This window comes from Podarcis filfolensis (assembly GCF_964270895.1).
Source record: "Podarcis filfolensis genome assembly, chromosome: 10".
NCBI lineage: Eukaryota > Metazoa > Chordata > Lepidosauria > Squamata > Lacertidae > Podarcis > Podarcis filfolensis.
Genome location: NC_139612.1, coordinates 58,669,912 through 58,692,047, shown reverse-complemented (window position 1 = coordinate 58,692,047; position 22,136 = coordinate 58,669,912). Strand labels below are relative to the sequence as shown.

Here is a 22,136-nt window from a genome sequence, read left to right as displayed (position 1 = left end):
TATGGCAGCCCTACATTGCGCAAGCAGGAATTCTTGTGCTTATGGGGCACTTAGCACTACGTTAGACAGAAGCCGAAACATTCTCAGCCAACTAGTTAAAATACATTTCACAGTTCTAACAACCACAAGCCAAGCCAAAAAGCACTAAGCAGGAATAGGCCAGTTAGAGAACAGATGACTTTCAAACGTTTTGAAAAACTTGAAGTAAAACTTGCAGTAATACAGAACCAAAAAAAGTTACCATTGAAATAACAACCATATCCTTGCAAAACAATCATATAAGACAAATTGCATCATAAGCCAGTTTACAGGCCAAAGTTTGCTTGAAGGTGCCCAGTCCTGAGAGATGTGACTGGCTGGGCCTTGTTCTCTCCCCCTCCATCCACTGCAAGTAGAAAAGGGGAATATGCTTTTTAGCTGAAGAATGACACAAAGGGAAACTTTAGTTTATCATTTTTAAAGGCATTTACAGATCATCTTTCTGGACAAAGTCCTCTCAAGGTGGAAAAGGGTTAAGCAGCTTCACCTCACTTTTCTTCCACTTGAACACAGCTTGCACTAGGATCCTTTCTGCTTTAAAAGAAATATTTTAGAAGAAAGAACCTGAATTCCACTTTTTTTGTAATTTGAGCATGCGTTCTGCACTTTGACAGGGAGTTGCATACTATTTTTAAGTGTCAGTAAACATAAAACTGATTTTTTTTCTTCTTCCAATAAAGCAAAGCCAACATTCCTCCTTGAGAGCCTAGCTATCTGTCAGGCAATGTACTAAAATAAAAAGCTGTTTTTAAAAAATAATTCTTAACACAAATGTTAGGAAAAACACATTCTTAGGAGTTGAGAAAATCACAACGAACATTTCTTTGTCTAGATAAAATTCCCCAAAGGATTATGCATTTCTGAAGTTTGCCCATAATTTCACTTAACAGCCTTGTTTTAAAAAGTCGTGAAAAACCTGTTCCCACATCTTTTGTGAAAATAGATGGCTAAGCAACAAATGGAAGGTTTCGCAGTTTGTGTGAATAAAGACAGAATCCCACTGTTATTCTTAATTGTAACAGAAGTAACAACATTTTTCCCAGGAACAAACAAAACAAAAACGAGATAAATTTAGTGTATACTTTTGCTGCTACAGTTCTAAGTGATATGAGTTGGAGATATGTACCTCCTAATCTTTTCAAATATTTTTTGTACTGGAGAATTTCCTGCTGGATTTTGTCCAATAAAAATGGATAGGGGGAAAGGGTAAAACATATGACAAAGAAAAGAAGGGTGAATTCCTGTTGATTTAGCCTCCAGGAGAGGAGGAGCTTGCTTTTCTAAGAGGAATATGTAACAGGCCTATAAAGATTAAATGTTGTTTTCTTCTAATGGGATCATTCCTCAGTAAGGCGTGTGCTGAAATGAAAGAGGCTGTCATTCCATTGATGCTGGTTGTGTCTGAGTGGTTACCTTCCTCTCATGACTGGCTCTTTTTGACTTTTTGGAATAAGGGACCGCAGAGACCTCAAACTGGCTTCAAACTGGGAGTGGGGAACATAACCCCTTGACAATTGGCATGTAGGTTGTGTTTCAGTGCTAAATTCTGATTCAATTCTGTTTTGAATGGCCGTGATCTGTCATAGTCAAGAGCAGGGGTGGGGAACATGTGGCAATGGTTGTGGAAAAGTGGCCTCATGGACTCGCTTGCAGGCCAAGATTGGTCTATGGGCCGAAAGTTCCCCACTCCTGGAATAGATGGACAAATATTCTGACCTGGTTTGAGGCAGTTTGTTTTGTTTTGTTGGCTATGATTATTTTAAAACAATCATCTGCTTGTACGCACAGGGGAAAAAACCCTGTTGAAGTATCATCTACTAACTTTCCTGATTTTCCTCTGCAGTAGTTCAGAATCTGAGATGGAAGAAGAAGAGGAGGAGGAAGAAGAACAGCCACAGCAGCCCACTTCTGACCTGGGTGGTGTGCCTTGGAAAGAGGCTGTGCGGATACATGCCATGCTGAAGGGCAAGAGTGAGGAAGAGCTGGACACAGAGAAGAATCATGACAATGAACCAGAGGAGGAAGAGGAAGAAGAAGAGGAGGAGGAGGGGGAAGAAGAGGAAGAAGTCTCTAGTGAAGGTTAGTAGATAGTTTCAATTGCTTCTCATGATATGGATTCGGATATGTATATTAATTTTATTTTTTCAATGCTATTCAATTTATATCTTGCCATTGATCTTGAAGGAGCCCAGGCTGGCATATTGATTACAGATTGCCATCATACAGAATAGATAATCAAATATAAAGCGCATCTCCCATTTCTTTTGGAAAACTTGGGAGTCAGTGCAAAGACTACGAACCTGCTGGAGACTCATGTTTACGGACTACTGGGAAGTCCCACGAAAAATCTTTAGAAGAAGTATTTGGGGCCCAAGGTGGTGGTCTTCATCAAGTTGGCAGTTATTAAATTTGTATTTTCTCTAACCTATCTTGCTCTCTCTCTCTCTTTGGTTTTCATCTCTGTAACACTGTTCCAGGTTTTCATTTTTCAGTCTGCAAATTTACGTCTGGGAATCAACATAGAATTGGAAGGAACCCCAAGGGTCATCCGGCCCAGCCCCCTGCAATGCAGGAATTTCAGCTAGATCGTACATGACAGATTGCCATCCAACCTCTGTTTAAACACCTCCAAGGAATAACAGTCCACCACCTCTTGTGAGAGTCTATTCCACTGTCGAACAGCTCTTAACTGTCAGAAAGATCTTCCTGATGTTTAGTCAAAATCTCCTTTCTTGTAACTTGAATCCATTGGTTCAGGTCCTGTCCTCCTGAGGAGAAGAAAACAAGCTTGCTCCATCCTCCATGTGACAGCCCTTTGGATATTTGAAGATGGTTATCATATCTCCTCTCAGTCTCTCTTTAGCAAGCTAAACATACCACATTTCCTCAATCGTTCCTTATAAGGCTTGGTTTCCAGACCCTTGATCACCTTAGTCACCATTTTCTGCACACGTTCCAACTTCTCAATATCCTTCTTAAATTGTGGTGCCTAGAACTGGGCACAGTATTTCAGGTGTGATCTGACCAAAGCAGAATAGAGCAGGACTAGTGACTTCCCTTGATCGGGGCACTGTGCTTCTGTTGATGCAGCCTAGAATAGAAGTAGCTTTCTTCCTTTTTTGCTGCTGCATGTTGACTCCTACGAAACTTGTGGTCTACTAAAACCCCTAGATCTTTTTCACATGTAGGATTTGCAATTCAGGTATCGCCTATCTTACATTTGTGCACCTGGATCTTCCTGCCCAGGTGTAGAACTTTACATTTGTCCCTACTGAAATTCATTTTGTTAGTTTTGGCCCAGTTCTGCAATCTGTTGAGGTCATCTGGAATCCCCATTCTGTCTTCTGCAGCATTGGCTGCCCCTCCCAGTTTGGTGTCATCTGCAAATTGGATGAGTATCTCCTCCATACCTACATCCAAGTCATTCATAAAGATATTGAACAACACTGGGCCCAAGACAGAACTTTGCAGCATCCCAGTTGTCACATGTTGCATTCAGGTTTAAAATAGAGTTATAATTTGAGGAGCCGGTTCAACAGGCAGGTACTCCTCCATAACAAAAGGCTTGGGGAAGAGCCAAAGCTTAATTGTACAATGCACGTTTTGCATGCAAAAACACTCTGGGCTCAATCCCCGGCAGTTTTGGGTAGGGCTGGGTGAGACCTGACTGAAACCGTGGAGAGCTACCACCAGACAATGTAGGCTATACTGAGCTAGATGGATAAATGCTCTATAGGTGGCTTTTTATGATCCTACATGATGGCAGCTGATCAAAGGTCCATTGCCAGGGTTACAGAAGTTACAGAAGTAATGAAAGATTGATTTGCCTGCAGGCCAAGGAAGTAGTTCAGTAGCAGGGTGAAGAGGCAAGTCAGGGCTGGAACTGTGATTCAGTAAATAGGTTAAGTGAAAAGTTTGGCATGTTGCTGTGGCTGTTGGTGATAAAATGTTTAGAGGCTGTATTTATTTGGCTTGGATGTGTTTGCATAGGGTTAGAGTCCGTCACAGCTCAGAACTAGGAGCCAGCAGCAAAGGCCTGTGAACAGCAGAAAGGTTAGACAAAGCTTTGCTTCCAGACCAGAAAGAAGGACCCCTGCTTTTAGTTATATAGGGGTCTGCACTTGAATCAAAAATTGGATTTTTTTTTCTCCTCAGCTCCTTTATGACTGCTTAAGACATGGATTAATTGGGGGTGGAAAACCACATGTCTGAACTAGGGATTACCACCTAAGGTAGTTGGGAAATCAAGAGTGAGTCACAAAAAGTGTCATGCTTGCATCTAATGGGAGCAGTTCTGCATTAACTGCTTAAGGGAGTATCAGTTACAGATCAGAACAGGCAGGTGTCTCAGTTATTGAAAGGTTTGGGAACCATAAATCTGCATAATATTCAGTCTTTAGGGATTTATAGGGTGTTAGCATTTTAAATTACTTTTGAGGATTGTTTGTGGAGATAGAAAGCCTTGCTGCTCAAGTCACTTTTTTGTCGTGGTGGCTGGTACCTGATCAGTTTCATCAGACATGTATCTTTGGGGGGTGGGGCTCTTCCAAATGAGGAGTTCAGCTTTCAAAATGGGCCTCCTTTGCCAGAGAACTCACACATCTCTTGCAGCACCTGTTTAAGAACAAAGTGCCTTTTCAGTAAAGGCCATTGATGAGTTAAAGACAACAGAGATCAAGGCAGCTTCAATTGTGCTATTAAACAGACCAAGGAACTTGCTGTTGGAGCTCTCACTACAAAATATTTCTGTACCTGAATATTGTAAAGTTGCATCTTGGAGACAGATAATCTGGCACCTTCTGCTTCAAGCAGGCTTACAAATGTGAAGTTCTCAGAATTCCTTTACCACCAGCTCACTTAAATTTGCACGTCAGAAAGAAATTTAGTTGATGAATGCCTTGGAACAGAAGAGCACTTTCAAGCATGATTTTTTTTCCTGAACAGATATTGCTTTTTGGCAAGGAAATTACTTGTAACCCTATATACAGCTGTGATTAATTTATATATACCTGTCATGAAGAAGGAAAGAGTTTTTTGCAACAGGCACACACAACAAAGTAGACAGGTGTTCATCATATGGGGCGGTGTTCCTACACATTGCATTTAATTCTGTACACGTAAGTGAAATCTGTGTAAGGTTTCTTATAGGTGAAGCAGTCCTGAACCTTTCTGGATTTCCCTAAAACATCACTGTTCTTTCTGATTCTCTGTCCTTCTCTTTTTCTTTGTTCTGCTCTAATTTCTGTATCAATGCTATTTGTTGATGTGTGACTCCCCCTGCTGTAGAGGGAGAGTATTACCCTTGGGAGAGAGAACTTCAGCAAGGCCTCTGGCTTCAACGTCTCTCAAATGAAGAGGACACGGGTACATTTAAAGGTACCCTCACATTGTCATCACCTCCCCTAAAGAGGGGGGCATTTTACAAAGAGCAGGCTTCACATGAAGCAACACATTTTTTTTAAGTTGTTTCACCAAATTGATTGTAATTGAGAATTACTGTTAGCTTCCAGATAAGGAGCGAACAAAACCTGTAAATTTACAGCTCATATTCTGTTTGTTTGCTTTCTTGCATCAAATACAATATCTCTGTGTCTGATTAAAGACTTCTGTGATCAGAGAGAGGATGCCTCTGCCCATCTTCTGTTCCTATTTCTGCTTTGATTCTCTGGGAAGAGAGGTCAAGCCTGTGAAGGGTGCTGAGATGCCTACTTTATCTCATGAACCATATTTCTTTTGTTCCTTTTTTGCAGAATACATGATACACTGAAACAAAAAGCTTCAGTGCTTTATATGCAGTTTCAGTTATTATTGTACAAATCAGGTAAAGGACACAGGAGTAATGACTGTTAACAAGGCCAATTAGCTGCCCTCAGATAAAAATCTGTAACACACACACACACACAAATTCCCATCGGAGAAATGTTCATTTAAGGTCTCTTAACTGGCCAAGTGAAATTGGGAATGGTGAAATGCATTCAGAATAAGAAGGTACAGTTTGGGATGATAGGGTGAGGCCTGCTCTTTGGAAGCCTTGCTAGGTTTCTATAAATTTCCCTTCTACTCTCAATTCTTGCTGGTTGAAACTCACCCTTCTAACTCCTAATGCTGTGTGATGTGGTATAAACACTAACTCTACTTACCCAAGGACTTGCATCAAGGGGACTTGACAGCACGAGGTGCCATGTGGCCACCAGGATTCATCACTCACTTCTGAATAGCATTTTTCCTTCCACAGTTCAGTTTTATAACTCAATTTGTGTCAAATTAGAAAGGCATTAATTAAAAATAGGACAGTCATGTTACTTTTTGAAATGCTTTTGTCTGGAAAAGAAGGGGAACACAGAAGTCACTTTTTATATATAAATCATTCTGTAATGTCATCTTCCTGGGTTTTCTTAGTATTAAGCAAAGAATGCTAAAAAGTACAGGTTTGTGTACTTTTTCTGTGCACATGGATACCCAGTTACTAGCAGTCTGTGACTTTTTCCTATAATAATACTTAAAAGGAAAACTTAGAGATGGTGAATTCTTCATTAATAAAATGCATCATTGAACCATTTTTGGCATGAAGTGGAATTTCCAAACTGCAATCCTGTCTGTGCATGTGTGGGAGAGGGCGAGTGAGTCTGGAGGGGAGCATATGCATGCATGATGCTGAATTTTACCTGTCTTCTTTTGCCAGCTGATCTCAGCAAGTAACTACTTTCATTTTTCCCTCCCTTTCCCTGCATTTCTTTCCTATTGTGTGTGCTCCTTTTCCTTCCCTCTCTTTTTCCTCCCTTTTATCCCTTGCCACTCCATCAACATGATCCACCATTGGCCTCTTGTCTGCTAGCTGGAAACCTGAGGCTGCAGCAGATAGTAAATCCGATTGATCCACTGGAGATCTTGGCAGATGTGCATTGGACACACATCCGTCAGAAAGAGGAGGAGGAAAAACTGGGCCCTACTTCTAAGTCCTCCACCTCCAGAGGTAAACGTGTCTGCTGCGTTGACCCCTTACATCACAAGGACATTTGTTCCCTATTGATTGTATCTCCAGAAAGGACAACTCTTGAATGTCTTAATGTCACTTTTAGCAATGTTCATTTCAGGTTGGTCTCTGTTTGTTGTTGCTTACAAAAGGGAATCTTCCAGGCTTACATCCCTGGTTACATTTACGTTCTGATGGTCTCCTACTTATAAGGATCTAATTGTAGCAGGAGAAAGTTCTGAATACAGGACTTGATAGGCCCTTGGCATGGTTTAGCAGGAGGTCTTAGCGGAATTTTATTTAACTCTGAAAACAAATTGTTATTCTTTGTGTCCACAACTTAGAGCTGTGTGGATCCCAAATTTTGTCTAAAAGCAGGAAGCAGTTGTTGTGATGTGGGGTTTGTGATTTCAGCTCTCTTGACATAATATGCTGGAGACAGTTCTGTAGTAACGCTTCTTTATTACAGCAAACAAGACTGAGAACTGAGGAGGGGAGAGCTACATTTATAGGGACAGGGAACTAGCTAGAAAGGATACATTTTGGAGGGAACAATATCAGGCAATCACAGTCCTGCCTTTTGGAGGAAACCAATAAGACAGAGGATCCAAATACAGCAGCTTAAATGAACCAATAGTAGCTGTACCCTCTGGAACCAAAAGGCAGTTACTTTACCCTAATGCAAATACAGACAACAATAATACAGATATAAAATCCTTTGACTCAATACACAACACCCCTCCCCCCCTAGTGAGCACTGCAGACGTAATCTCTCAGGTACTGTGGGGGCCTACAACTTCTACTTGATCTCCTGACAACAGGTGTTGCCGGTTCTGGATTGGATGTTACCTGTGGTAGGGGGGGTGCTATAGGGGTTTCGTCAGGAACAGGTGGAGTCCCAGACATCGCAGGGTCCCCTACCTGTACCTCGTCCTCCTGAGGACTAGCAGACCCTGGTTCATTTGCTGAAGCCCCTGGTGACTGCACCTCTGGGCCATTTTCACTCTGGTCTTGCAGCTCTGCGTCGTTAGCCAGGGATGAATTATCTGACCCCTCCCTGCTGAGCGCCCGGCGCCTCAGCTGATCTATATGTCTCTTCCAAACTTGCCCATTTTCCAAGGTCACATAGTAGGACACTGGTCCACTAGTCCGGGTGACCACACCAGCCACCCACCGCGGACCTCGTGAATAGTTCCTCACCCAGACCAGATCTTCAGGGGCGAGATACCTTGTTGTGTCAGCCTCAGCCTGGGGGGTTTCTCTTGAATTACGGTTTGGCATTTTATCGGGGTGGACATAATCCAGCACCGTTACCAGTCTTCTACCCAAGAGCAGCTCAGCTGGCGACTTGCCCGTCGCAGTACACTGCGTCGCATGCTGCAAAAATAACATTCGTGCGATGCGAGCTGACCAGTCACCCTCCATTAAGCGCGCAATGGATTCTTTGGCTGTTCTTACCATGCGCTCAGCCTGCCCATTGGAGGATGGGTGAAAGGGCGCGGATGTGACCCCTCTTATGAAGTTATCAGCCAAGAATGCCCTGAATTCTTGGGATACAAAAGCTGCCCCATTATCTGATACAATGGTCTCAGGTAACCCGTGGGTTGCAAACAGCTGCCTCAACACCTTGATTACGGCAGCTGATGCCATGCTAGGGACCATCGCCACTTCTAACCATTTGGAATATGCATCGACGATAACCAAAAAGACCTTCCCCTGGAATGGCCCAGCAAAATCTAAGTGCAGCCGGCTCCAGGGAGATCTGGACTGCTCCCACCAGTGAACTGGTGCTCTGGCCACTTCTGGCCGCACCTCTTGGCATGCCTTGCATGTTCGTACCCATTGTTCTATGTTCTGGTCCATTCCAGGCCACCACACATAACATCGGGCTAGCGACTTCATCCTGACCATTCCCGGGTGTCCCATGTGAAGCGTCTCAAGAACCCTGTTTCTCAGTGGTGCTGGGATGATCACCCTATCTCCCCACAGGAGACAACCCTTATGCATGGACAACTCGTGCTGCCTTGTCGCATAAGGCCTGAATTTGTCTTCATGCGGACCACCTGGCCACCCCCTCCCCACCCAAGTGAGCACACGGGAGAGAACAGCATCTTTCCTCGTTTTCTCAGCTATATCAGTAGCCGTTACAGGAGCCCCCGGAAGTGTTTCCAGCATCATTATGTGCTCCGCTGGAGCAGGATCCACATTGCTCCCGCCAGGAAGAGGCAATCGACTCAGCGCATCAGCGTGGCACAACCGTTTCCCCGGCACATGGGTCAAGGTGTACTGGAACCCGTTCAGGAATATAGACCAACGCAATATTCTGGGGGAGAGAATTTGTGGCGTTTGTTTGTTCGGGTTGAACAACCCTAACAGTGGTTTGTGGTCCGTTTCAATGGAGAAATGGCGACCATACACATAATCATGGAACTTTTTGATTCCTGCCACAATTGCAAGCGCCTCTTTGTCAATTTGAGCATAGTTGCGCTCCGTGGGCGACAACGTACGGGAATAGAAAGAGATGGGCTTTTCCGACCCATCCGGTTCCCTATGACTCAGCACCGCCCCCAGGCCATATTGAGAGGCATCACATGCCAGGACCAGCGGCTTCGACTCATCGTAATGAGCAAGGACGCTCCTGCTACTCAGCATTCCTCGCAAGGAGTCAAAAGCCTTCTGCTGCCCCTGCCCCCATCGCCACACATTCTTTTTCTGCAACAGTCGATGTAATGGTTCAGCTACCGAAGCTTTGTGGGGTAAGAACGAATGATAAAAGTTAATAAGTCCCAGGAATGACTGCAACTGCGTCTTGTTCTGTGGTCGTGGTGCCTCGATGATGGCCTTAATCTTAGCATCTGTGGGGTGGATGCCTGATGCATCAATTTTAAACCCCAAGAAATCCACGGTTGGCACCCCAAAACTGCATTTTTCCTTTTTCAGTTGCAACCCCACCTCCTTGAACTTGAGCAACACTGCACGGACACGCGCAACCAGTTCCTGTGGGTCTTTTCCAGCAATCAAAACGTCATCAAAAAATGGCAAGACCCCCGGCAGACCTCTTAACAGGCGTTCCATGAGCCCTTGAAAAATCCCTGGGGCCACACAAACTCCAAATTGTAATCTGTTAACTCTGAACGCCCCTTTATGTGTGACAATAGTCTGTGCTTCCGCTGATTGTGGGGTTACTGGCAGCTGTTGGTAAGCTTGTGCCAGGTCAATTTTGGCGAACACCTTGCCCCCAGCCAGTTTAGCCAACAGATGTGATACGACTGGAATGGGGTATGAGTTTCCCCTGAGTGCCTTATTGATAGTACATTTGTAATCTGCACAGATCCTGACTTCCCCATTTGCTTTAAGGGGCGTGACAATTGGAGTCTCCCACTTAGCAGAGTCCACGGGTGAGAGAACCCCCTGCTTGACCAATTTATCCAGCTCTGCTTCGATCTTGGGTTGCAGTGCAAATGGCACTCGCCTTGGTTTGAGTCGGATTGGGGCCACCCCAGGGTCCAATTCGAAGTCAACTGGGGGCCCTTTATAACAACCCAGTTTTCCATTAAAGAGACCGGCAAATTCTTTGCATAATGCCTCGCTCATCTCAGGGCAGGTTTGGATTGAATTAAGCCCTGATATACTCAGTCCCAGGGCGGGGAACCAGTCAGTGCCCAGGAGACTGGGGCGACTGCCCTTCGCAATCACCAGTTTGAGTACCGCCTGTTTGTCCCGGAACTGTACTCTCACGGCACACATTCCCATGACATGGATGCGGCCCGCTGAGTATGACTGCAAGGTTGCCGGGAAGGGCTCCAGAGGGGGCAACTTACCCCTGGGGAAGAATGTCCTCGCGGTCTGGTCCGACACGATAGTGAATCCAGATCCGGAGTCTACCTCCATGTCGCACAGCTGACCCTCAATCTTCACCTTGACATGTGCCTTGCCTTGCGCTGGAAACTGCACGACCCTCCCGTTGATCTCCGTTACGTAGTGGCAGTCCTTTAGAACATGGTTTGCCGTGGACGGTCTGCGATGCTCCAGTCTAGTTGCTCCTGTCGCTCCCAGCACCGCCGATCTACAGACCCTGGCGATGTGACCTGTCTTCCCGCACGTCCGGCACATAGCATCCCGGAAACGACAACTCTTCCGCTCATGGTTTCCGCCACAACCAGGGCACCTGCCTCGGTGATCTTTGTGCACTGTGCAGGCCTGACGCACTGACTCGACCCCACGGACTGGGCTTTGGCTCGGAGTAGCCTCTAGCTCGTCCATGGCATGCGCAACTTCTATCTTAGGGGCCTTGCGACTGGCCTCAAGCTCCTCTCTTTCATAATTCTCCGTGGCAGCGGCCTCCTTCAAGGCTGAAGCAAGGGTAACCTCTTCTTTAGCCACGATGCGTCTTCTGGCTTTCTTGCTGCTCAGACCACCGATAAACCGATCCAGGAGAGTCTCTTCCAGACATTGGAAGTCGCAGTGCTGAGCGAGCTTCCGCAGTTCAGCTAGGAATGCAGATACAGACTCCCCAGCACGCTGCTGCCTCTTATGAAACTCCAACCGCCGGGCCATCTTGGTCTCAGTAGGCGCCAAATGGCTTGTCAGGCAGGCAAGAATATCTTTGAGAGGTGTCTCACTTAGCTTCGCTGGAGCAAGCAATGCCTTGGCCAGCTTGAAGGTCTCAGGCCCACAGTAGCTCAGGAATGTGGCCCTTCTTTTGCTGGCATCGGTGATCCCTTGAGCCACTGCGAAGAACTCAAAGCGTTCGATGTAGTCTTCCCACGTGTGGGGCTCTGATGGCTGGAAGGGCTCCAATACCCTTGGACTCTCCATTGTCCTGTGGGCAGGGTCGTCTTCTCAGCCGGCCAGTGAGTCTTGTTCTTAGCTACAATCCGGACTCTGAGGCAGGGCTGCGTTTAACCGCTCCTCAGCATTCCGGATCCCACCTTCGTCGCCAGTTGTTGTGACGTGGGGTTTGTGATTTCAGCTCTCTTGACATAATATGCTGGAGACAGTTCTGTAGTAACGCTTCTTTATTACAGCAAACAAGACTGAGAACTGAGGAGGGGAGAGCTACATTTATAGGGACAGGGAACTAGCTAGAAAGGATACATTTTGGAGGGAACAATATCAGGCAATCACAGTCCTGCCTTTTGGAGGAAACCAATAAGACAGAGGATCCAAATACAGCAGCTTAAATGAACCAATAGTAGCTGTACCCTCTGGAACCAAAAGGCAGTTACTTTACCCTAATGCAAATACAGACAACAATAATACAGATATAAAATCCTTTGACTCAATACACAACAGCGCCAATTTTCTTAAGATAGTACAATGTTCTCTGGATTAAATTTGGCAGCTCCTTTTGTGACAATACAGTTGGTATCTAATTCGGTTTTGCTTAACATTAGGTAGGAAGGAGAAGAGTAACCCTACTAGGTGCTAAGTGCCCTACTAGGCTCCAGGTACAGAGGAGCATTTGAGAGCAGGAATTGTCTTGGTTTCCTCTTTCAACCAGCTTCAATATGAGCAGAAGTGTCTTAATCTTAAAGTAGATGGAAGATAACAAGGGTGATTCCACCCTTGCTGAGGCTGAGTGGAAGAGAGGCTCGTGGCACTTCCTGCTGTGTCTTACTTTCCCCTGTGCTTAACAAGGATATCATAGCCACAGATGGTCCTCTCTCTGAGAAGCTTGTTCAAGGAAGTTTTGGCACCTAGGCTTAGGAAGTGGCTTTTAACGAGCCTGGAAATATGCCATGGAATGGTGAAAAAGTATGAGAACAGGATTGCAATGATTGATGTCTGCTAGTATGCCTATGTGGGGTATAGTGGAAGGCAGTCCTTTGAGCAGGCCTTTACGTGTTCTGGGCTTCCTAAAGGAGATAGAAGCAGTTCTATACTAGTGAGAGCTTGTGGTGGCGGCTAATGCAAGACAGAAATGTGAAAGCAAGTAAGTCCCTAAATATCAGGAGCAGAGAGGTGTAGAAAGTTACATAGAAAGGCTAATCCATTTTAGAAAAAGCCTCAGTACTGTGGAGACCTCAGTTGGAATTTGGGATCCAGAGTAGAGTAACAAGAACGATGAATGGCTTAGAAGCCAAATTATGTCTGGAGAATCTGAAAGAGTTGAGTATATTCATTGTGAAGAGGAAAGTTTTACTTTTGCATTTATTTAAATATATTTATATCTACTGCATGACTGAGAAATGTTTGAAGAAGAATAGAGAATGCAGTGCTAAATAATTAAGTTTTAAGAAGGTTGCTCTTCCTTAAACGTTAGGGGAAATTCCCTAAGTATAAGACAAATATTGCCTATGAGAGTTCTGGATTCTTCTTCCTTGGATAATTTCTTTTAAAAGCTGAAACTGAATGCTTTTAAGTATCTTGCCTGTAGCTAAAGAGGTGTTGCTCAATGCTCCTTCGTCTATGCAGGATTTGCGGGGAAATCCATACAGAGCATTCTCTGTGGGCCTCGTTAACCAGAAAAAAGCAGGGCATGGAAACTTGAACATTCTCTTGCGTTGCCTCTGACTTTCTGTGCGAAGTAAACCTGTTGCTGTTGAGATAGTGGGCCCTTTCCTATGCTCAGAGCTCCCAGGAAATGCCTGCCTTTGCCATTGCCTGGAGCTGATGTTTGTTATGTCATTCCAGGTCTGTGTTGCTAAGGTACTTCCCATAAAGTAATTGCTTTGCACAATAACTGTGCAGCTTCTTACTGTCCTCTTGCAGTGGGTTCCAGACTTCTCTCTAGGTAATTCTTCAGCTGCAGGGATTCATCATGTGCCTAGTATTCAGAGAGCAGTACAATGGTACTCTAGTTAAGAACTTAATTCATTCCGGAGGTCCGTTCTTAACCTGAAACTGTTCTTAACCTAAAGCACCACTTTAGCTAATGGGGCCTCCCGCTTCCACTGTGCCGCCAGAGCATGATTTCTGTTCTCATCCTGAAGCAAAGTTCTTAACCTGAGGTACTATTTCTGGGTTAGCGGAGTCTGTAACCTGAAGCATCTGTAACCCAAGGTACCACTGTATGTTGCTGCTACAAAGCTGTCAGGGTCTGTAGTCCATTTAGGTTCAGTTTTGGTTATATTCTCCAAATGATTTGCAGTGTCTCGTCTTCCCTCTAATATAGAACTAACTTTTAATGGATGTACTTTGTTTGATTAGTATTTAAAATAAATTCTAAGTAGAGCAGGTCATGTAGACACTTTGCAAGAGAAAGGTTATCTTTTCACTCCACTTTACCACTACACATTTCAGATGTCAGGAAATGCCTAACCTTCAACCTCTGGCTGCATAATTTTCCCAGCCAGAATTTTCCTGTTTTTTTGGAAGCCTCACATAGGTGCTGTTAGTCTTCAGCCATGCCTTTCATCATCCAACTGCATATTCGATCTGTCTGTCTCAGAAAGTCTCAAACTTTTTTTATAGCAAACCTCTTTAGGTCAAGGGAATTGTTCTTTCCTGGTTCTAAAGTTACAGGGCCAAAACTGAGAAGGCCCAGTCCCAAACACCGAGATCTTATTTCTCAAAGTAAAATAAAATTAGAAATTGAACTTGGAATGCCAGTAAATCTCAGGACCTAGGAAATTTTATAACAGAAGTAGATGTTTGTTTTTGCTTTATTCCACATGAGTGTGTTACATAAACTTTCACTGGTGACCTAGAATCTGAATCTGTGTGCCCTTCTTGGAATCTTCTGAGTTTTCTTTCCTCTTATCCTATTCACCATCTTGATTTTTATAAACTGTAAGCTGCTTTTCTGTCCACAGATTAGTATAAAAGCACTCTTCCTTGTCACATAAATAACAAATACAAGATAATGGTGAAAAGAGACTAGGACTTGCTGAAGGAGTACCATACAGAAGATGGTAAATTAGACATAAAGTCACTCCTTTGTATTGTCTACAGTTCTACAGGAAAGGCTTTGTCAGGTGTGAGAAGTAAGAACCTGATGACTTTGAAGGGCTATTAGAAAATAGGGAACAGTATTCTGGGTAATGCAGGCATCAAATGAGTCTGTAACAGATGAGCTTGGCAGAAGACACAGAGAACTGAAGAGCCTTTGGTGTGAGGACACTGTTCTAAACCCAACAGTTAGGCATACATAAACCCAATGAAATCCTTGAGTTTAAGTAAGTCAAACTCTGTGCTGGACTTAGACCATTGACTACCTGACTGCACCTGGCACCCTCTAGGTGTGTTCAGCTACAAGTCCCACAAACACTGGCCATTTGCCACTGTGATGGAGCTGGTGGGAGTTGTAATCCAAAATATTTGAAGGCACCAGTTTGGGAAAAGTTGATACAGCACTTAACACAATTTAATGCAATAAATGCGTGGGAATTGAAGGATCAGTTCAGCCATCCAAGGGGAGGTGGGGACATAATGCAGATAGGGAAAGGGTTACATTTTGCAGGACTGTTGTGATTTGAATGACAAGAAATGGCCAGCAGTAGTCTTAAGTGAGGCTTGATTGATCCAGAGCTCGGACAAGGATTCATCTGCTATCAGAAACGAACATCTTTGCACCACCTTTCCTTGCAGGTGGGTAGCAAAAACCACTGCAGCAATTACTCATGTTTCAAGGATTCATACTTCATCTTTCTCCCCCCACCCCCCGCCTTTCAGAGCAGGGGGTGGGATGACTTTTGAGTCTGGTCTTCCCTGTGTTTGGTGTCTCCTTGGTCTGTCTGCACTTCTTGAAGTTTCCCTCCCTTGATGTTTCCGTTTCAGATGTTTTCACTTTCAAAGTATTTGTTTCGTTGCTTTGAAATTTATTATTATTTTATTTTATTTTAATTCAGCATCGGACCTTCCCTCCATACGCCACGAGGCAGTGCAGGCGTGGCTGGAAGCAGTCCCAGGAGGTAGTTTTGCTGATGTTCTGTTTTACAGCTCACAAGTAACCCTGCCCGCCACTGCTGGTGCTACCACCTGCCCGGAATTTTAGTGTTCCAGCTGCTGGCCCTTTTTTAACCATGGAGCTATCTATGCCTTTGGTGCTACTGCATGCTGGGTTGGGGAGGAAGGAGAAGGGAGGGGGCTGCATGTCTCACTGAGATGGTTAATTCTTGCATGAACTAGGCTTCCACGTTAACCTCTCCCAAGGCAGGCCAAACAAAAAAGAGGTCCATGTGTATTATGAAGGAACTGCAGCTGTTGTTGAGGAGGAAACAGATTTTTCATTTGTGCAGTAGGAAATTAGGACCAATTTAAATCTAACGTTTCTTGTATGTGGCACTTCAAAGAAGCTATGCAGATGCCTCTATGTTTTGAAGGTTGTTTTATGCAAATGATAATAATAAGGCCATTTATATAGAACTATATAGCATTATACAGCAAAGGGTTCAAGTTACTTCACATTTTTCTATCATTAATCTTTTTCTCATTAATCCTGTAAAATAGGTTAAGATTATTCCCACATTGTAGATGTCAGCTCATTTTAAGAGATGATAGCTTGCCTTATAGCTTCCTCTGAATTCATAGCAGAGGTGACATTTGGATTAGAGACATTTTCTTCACAGCCACTATGCTACAATAGCCCATGTGCATATGGCAGACATGAGCAGTGTGTAGTCCCAGGCACCTGGCTGGAAGATATCACAGCGACTTGGAAGCATCATGTTTACAGCGGCCCCTAGTTGTGCATTTCTAAGTTTTTCTATTCCTGAGAGAGACCTGGGCACCCCCTGAATTTGGCATCATTTCAAAGAGGAGAAAATGCTTTAACAAACCGAAGCTTGTTGTAACCCTAAAATCTGAGAGAAGAGTGGAATATGTTAGCTGTTCTTGCCAGACCATCTTCTGGATCAGGGGTAGCCAACATGGCACTCTCCAGATGTTGTGGCCATTTAGCATGCTGTCTGGGACTGAAGGAAGCTGCAGTCTAAAACATCTGGAAAATGCCCTACTCCCCCCCTGCACTTATTACTCAGAATAACCCCTGTCACTGAGGGCATTTTAGGAAAGAAGAACCAGGTTTCTACAAGCTAGAAACTTAATTTTGCATAATAGAAAAGTGATTACTTGAGATTTGGCACCTGAGTTTTGCATGAATGTAGTTAGTGCATTTCTAAAACCTTTTGCTTCTGACAGCAGAGCTTACAGGACGGCTGCATACCGCCTTACCCAGTTGTGGCTGCTGACCAACTTGGACAAAATGTTGGCTCCATTCGTTTCTGGCTACAGTAGTGCATAGCTCACAAATTTTGGTGTGACAGCTTTTATCCCTTTGCACTTCATCTTTAACTGCCTAGTGTGTGTAAATGCATACTTGTACAATAACTGTGAATAGGTACGTCTCTCCACCACACCAATATATGTTTGCACCAACGTGTTCCCAATTTGTATCTCCATTAAACATGTCACTGACTTCTGAGGTCTTTATTTTTATTCTGCGAATTGGCCTGAGATTATTATGTGAACTGCCCTTAGACCTCTGGGCATAGGGCGGTATATAAATTCAATAAATAAATAAAATCAGTATATCTTGATAATGTTAACAGGGCAGTCATGGGAAATTGCATGATAGCTTGGGCAATTACAAAATTTCATTTTTTAAAGAGGCTGTTCCAAAATGTTGCATCACTTAGCGCCAATTCTTTTTGTCTCTGAGATGCTATATTCCAGCTTACCCAACCAGTGGTTGCTTTGGATAGTTGCACAGACCAGCCAAAGTCTGGTAAACATATGCCAGATATAACTGTCCTTTGAAACTACTGCTTTGCAAGACAAAATGCACCCAACAGAAAACAAATCTGGTGTCATAGACTTTCAAATATGATATAAGAGGTCACCCAGGCGATTTCAGGGCAGAGATGGGTAAAGTGAACCTATTAAAAGTATCTGTGAGCTGAGCTACATGATCAGTAGTGTAATATAGTGCAAGTCATGGTTGGCTTTACCATTTCAAATGCAAACAGGTTTGAATGCTTCCATGTTTTCTTTAGGTTTGTTTTTTTAAAAAATGTTCTATATAGTTTTCTCTCTGACATGCTAGGTTTAATATGCAAAGTGTGGTTTTATGGGGGCAGCATACAAACATACAGCACACCTCACTTTTAACTAGTCGTATAGTTCAGCAAAGTCTGCATCACATGATATTACTGTTTCTGGTGCTTAGATCTTCACACACAAAAGTGGACTTCTGAAGAGACCACAGTACAACTTAGAACTTGAACTTACATGGATCTGTTTTCTCCCCTACCCCCGTTTCTTTATGTATCATATTTATTCTAGCCCTGTGTGAGGAGAATGACTATGAAGATGAGGCAGGCACCGAGCCTGCAGAAGCTATTGAAGATGGGGACACAGGTGCAGAGTTGGATGATGGTATGGGACCATGAACTCCCTAGTGTGTCGTCAGACATAGTTTCTATAGTACAAAGTCATGTCTCAAACGGGTGCAGTGGTGGTATTTTGTGCAAGACTTAGCAAACCCCAAAACCTTTGAGCTCAGTGCATGTGCTGTTTTAGCAGCGTGTGAATATGTGTGGAGACAGTTGTAATTACAATTGTAATGTTTTATTCATTTGAGGATTAGCGGTGCTCAAGAAAGCTTCTGAGATGAGTGGAGAGAACCTAATGCTATCAATATTGACCTAGAGCTAGCCATATGCTAAAGGGGTATACAAAAGTAATAAAGGATATGTTAATTATTCAGAGAATGTGCCAAGTCCTTCGCCAGCAGATTGTTTTAATGGGGGGCCATTTTGAGAATCAGATACAGAAGGTGAGCCAGCCACCCTCCGTCCATCTGATTGCCTTCAAATCTTACTGTCACAGCCACCATTTCCCTTCACTCATCTCTCTTGACTCTGGGTTGGCAAGGTGAAATCTTACCACAAAGACACTCTAGATTTGCATGTCAGATCCTTTAGTTTTTGTTCTTCTTCTCCTTTCCTTGCAAAAAACAATGGGGAGCAGATGACATCCCATCTGATGCAGAAGCAGAGTGCCGCTTGCATCAAGAAGAGGCAGAAGAACTGGAGCTGAAAGTCTCTGAAAAAGAAGAAGCAGAAGAAGAAGAGACAGCTGCCCCTTCTGTTGAGACAGAAGGTACCAAAATTTAATCATCAAGTCTGACACCCCGAGCAGTTTTGAGCAGTCTGCACTGCAGGCAGTACAGTATTCTCACACAATACATGGTTCTCATTATCATTAAGTAAATCTGTGGCCAAATTGCCAGAGAACATTTGCTGCTCAGGGAATGCTTGCAGGTGGCTGCCATGAAGGTGTACACATGGAAAATGTTGTGTCAGGTTATGGGAATGATAGTCTTGCTTAAGTCTAGGCTGCTTTTTTAAAACCTGATTGGTCAAAAGCCCTAAAAGAAAAAGAATAAAAGGCCAAGGAATAATACTTGACATCTGACATTTTTATGGCAGCTAATCTTACTTGGATATTCAGGCTTCATAAGGGGGTACTAGCTGGAGCCATGTTCACATTGGGGAGTCTTCTCAGTATGGGATACCTCTGTGGTGCTAGTTTCAGTGGCTTCCTTTTGGCTCTATAGAAGGAGGACTCCACGACTTACAGCCAACCATCTTAGACTGGCATGAGTCTTGTGGAAGCCGCTTCTACCGTCTTGCCTTTGGGGTTTGTTAGTATCTTCCCTGGAAACGAAGGCTTCTTTTGTCATCTTCTGGCTTAATTTCCATCCTGCCCTTCCAGAATTTATGGAATTTGCTAATGCAAAATGTAGTGGTGACCACTAGCTTACGTAGCTTTGAAGCAATTAGGCAAATGCATGGAAAACAGGGTTATCAATGACTATAAGCTACAATTAAGTCTCTGAATCCTTCTTGTCCACTTCTCAAAGGCATCTCAGAGGCCACTATGGGAAGCAGAATAGACTAGGATTAACCTTGTGTCTGGTCCAACTACCCTTTACTGCTAAACATATTTCTTTTTGACCTGTAATGAGCCACACCTCTACAAGACCTGTAATGAGCCACACCTCTACAAGCAGTGTAATATTTTAGCATCTAAAGCTACAATCCTGTCCATACCTATTTGTGAGTAATCTCCACTCATTTTAATAGTACTTGCTGCCAAGTAATATGCATCACATCAGGTTGCACTGACCATAGCACTGTGAGTGTCTTGTATAACTGGGTGGAATGGTAGTGTTCAAGTTAAGTACCAAGTTGACTATCTGGAAATAAGCAAGGAGGCAGCGGTAAACTCAATGCACTTCATTTGGTTTAAAATAGTTATGGACTTATTTGTTGGTTTTGCTTCAGACCCTTGCAAGCTTTGTCTGCCTGATCAGTCACCGTGTGAGAGGACTGCTCTGCCTACTCCACCTGAAAACCACAAGGAAGAAGAAAAAGAAGTAAGAAAAGGGATTGTGATTTTCTTAATAGCTACTGCTTGCGTACCCAGCTGAGTAAAATGTTAAAAGAGAAACTTGATCATAACCCCTGATTCCATACACAAAATATTTGTAAGCTTATTTTAAATTTTTATTTAAATATTTATAATAGATTGGCTTGCAACATAAATGCACGTGGAAGTGCTTCTCTCATTGAAACAGGACTGGCAAATAATTGGTTTGGAATCTCTGTATAAAAACAAGTTCCAAACATTCTGCCATGAATATGCTTAGAACAAAAATTGGTGAAGAATTAATGGGAATGCATTTTAAGAAATTAATTGAGATAGCTGAAGCCACTGAATTTGTGAGAGTGCTGCCTACGTTATATTTGGTACTTGGGGAAAAAAATCCAGAATACAAAACAGAGACATCATTTGTGAACACTGTACTTTTGTACAAATAGTGGCTTTTAATAACAATATTTATTATTCATAAAGTTCCTCAGCAGTCTAAAGAATATTTCAAAAATCAAGACAGGCCCTTCCCACACACTTAGAGTCCTAGGAACACAAACCTACCTATGGAGAAGGTGTGATCTCATCCCTGGTGGTGCTCTCATTTTTGCTGTTTTTGCAAACAAAGCCCGCAGTGCATCCATATATTATTCTGTAAGGACACAGTACATATGCATTTAGAAAACACTACTCTTCATTTGATTCACAAGAATTTATTTATTGAAATATTTATGTCCCATCCATCAGCTAAATGTCTATAGAACAACAGAAAATACACATCTTTCAAATGACTGCCCCGTCCCCACTGTAAATGCCTGAGTAAATAAAATCATTTTAAGCTAATGAAAGAAGGTCCAGTGCAAGACAAGAGGCCAGCTGGGACACCATCACAGAGAAGGCTCTCGCGCCATGGGTATAATTTGTGAGGCCGCTGACACCTTAGGTGAAGCCATGTTTTACTTTTGTACCTCATGCTCTGGAGTTTTCTTAGCTTTTTGAAAAGCTGATTTACTTTGGACGTTAAGAAACAGCTTGCTAGAATCAAGCAGTACTTTTAATTGGCTATATTCTGTGACAAGGGGGGTGGGCGGTGGCAGAATGAGACTTTCTCTTTATTCTTTCCCATAGATTTGTAGGTAAAAGCCTCATTTCCCAGAATCTTCTTTACTTCAGTCTGTTGCAGGACAAGTTTCCAACTTATTCAGAGCTGAGTCAGTCATTCCTTGAGGATGTGTCAGAAGTCACCCAACAATCATCTTTGCTGGCACTTCGTGTGACTTGAACTAGTGTTATGAAATACAATCCATGTGCCTTGTGGTTTTTTTTAGCACAACTTAAATGCTTAAATTCAAAAAAATACAGAACAAGAATGACAATTGTTAGTGATACAATGTCCAAAAAGTACACAGTGATCTAAATAGATATAAAAGTAATGCTGTCATAATGCCTGAAGAAGGAATAACTCATATTGGCTAGTACTGTAGTCCTTATTCATGGTCCTTATTCACCAGCTGTCTATCTGTTCTGCCCTTAGATCTGCATCATATTACTGAATCTGTTGAGAGCTAGGGTTGTGAATTAAATTCTGACAGTGGAAAGTACCCAATGTTGCATGGGAATTCTTAGAAACAAAATCCACCCTGATATATATAACTGGAAAATGTGATTTGTTACAAGGGCTGTGTATGCTCCCCAGTCCTGCCCCAAATCAATTCAGGAGGCTGGGTTAATATTTTGGTTCTTTTAGATCCTATGCAACTTGGACAGGGAAGGAGAAATTGTTTCTTCTTTCTTGCTCCCCCAA

At 43.3% G+C, this 22,136-nt stretch overlaps 1 protein-coding gene across 50 annotated transcripts in view; it reads left to right on the top strand.

Moving 5' to 3' along the window:
- The window catches only part of MICAL3 (microtubule associated monooxygenase, calponin and LIM domain containing 3), a 230,876-nt gene that overhangs the window by 171,247 nt on the left and 37,493 nt on the right, over positions 1-22,136 (top strand). For 34 of the 50 annotated variants that reach the window (XM_083572508.1, XM_083572505.1, XM_083572504.1 and 31 more), the window contains 7 exons: positions 1,883-2,118; positions 5,326-5,415; positions 6,875-7,012; positions 15,805-15,867; positions 18,239-18,331; positions 18,926-19,057; positions 20,245-20,336. In XM_083572508.1, coding sequence (XP_083428634.1) covers positions 1,883-2,118; positions 5,326-5,415; positions 6,875-7,012; positions 15,805-15,867; positions 18,239-18,331; positions 18,926-19,057; positions 20,245-20,336 — 844 coding nt within the window. The remainder of the gene's footprint in view (positions 1-1,882; positions 2,119-5,325; positions 5,416-6,874; positions 7,013-15,804; positions 15,868-18,238; positions 18,332-18,925; positions 19,058-20,244; positions 20,337-22,136) is intronic. The other 16 variants (XM_083572494.1, XM_083572501.1, XM_083572492.1 and 13 more) reach the window with 3 other exon arrangements.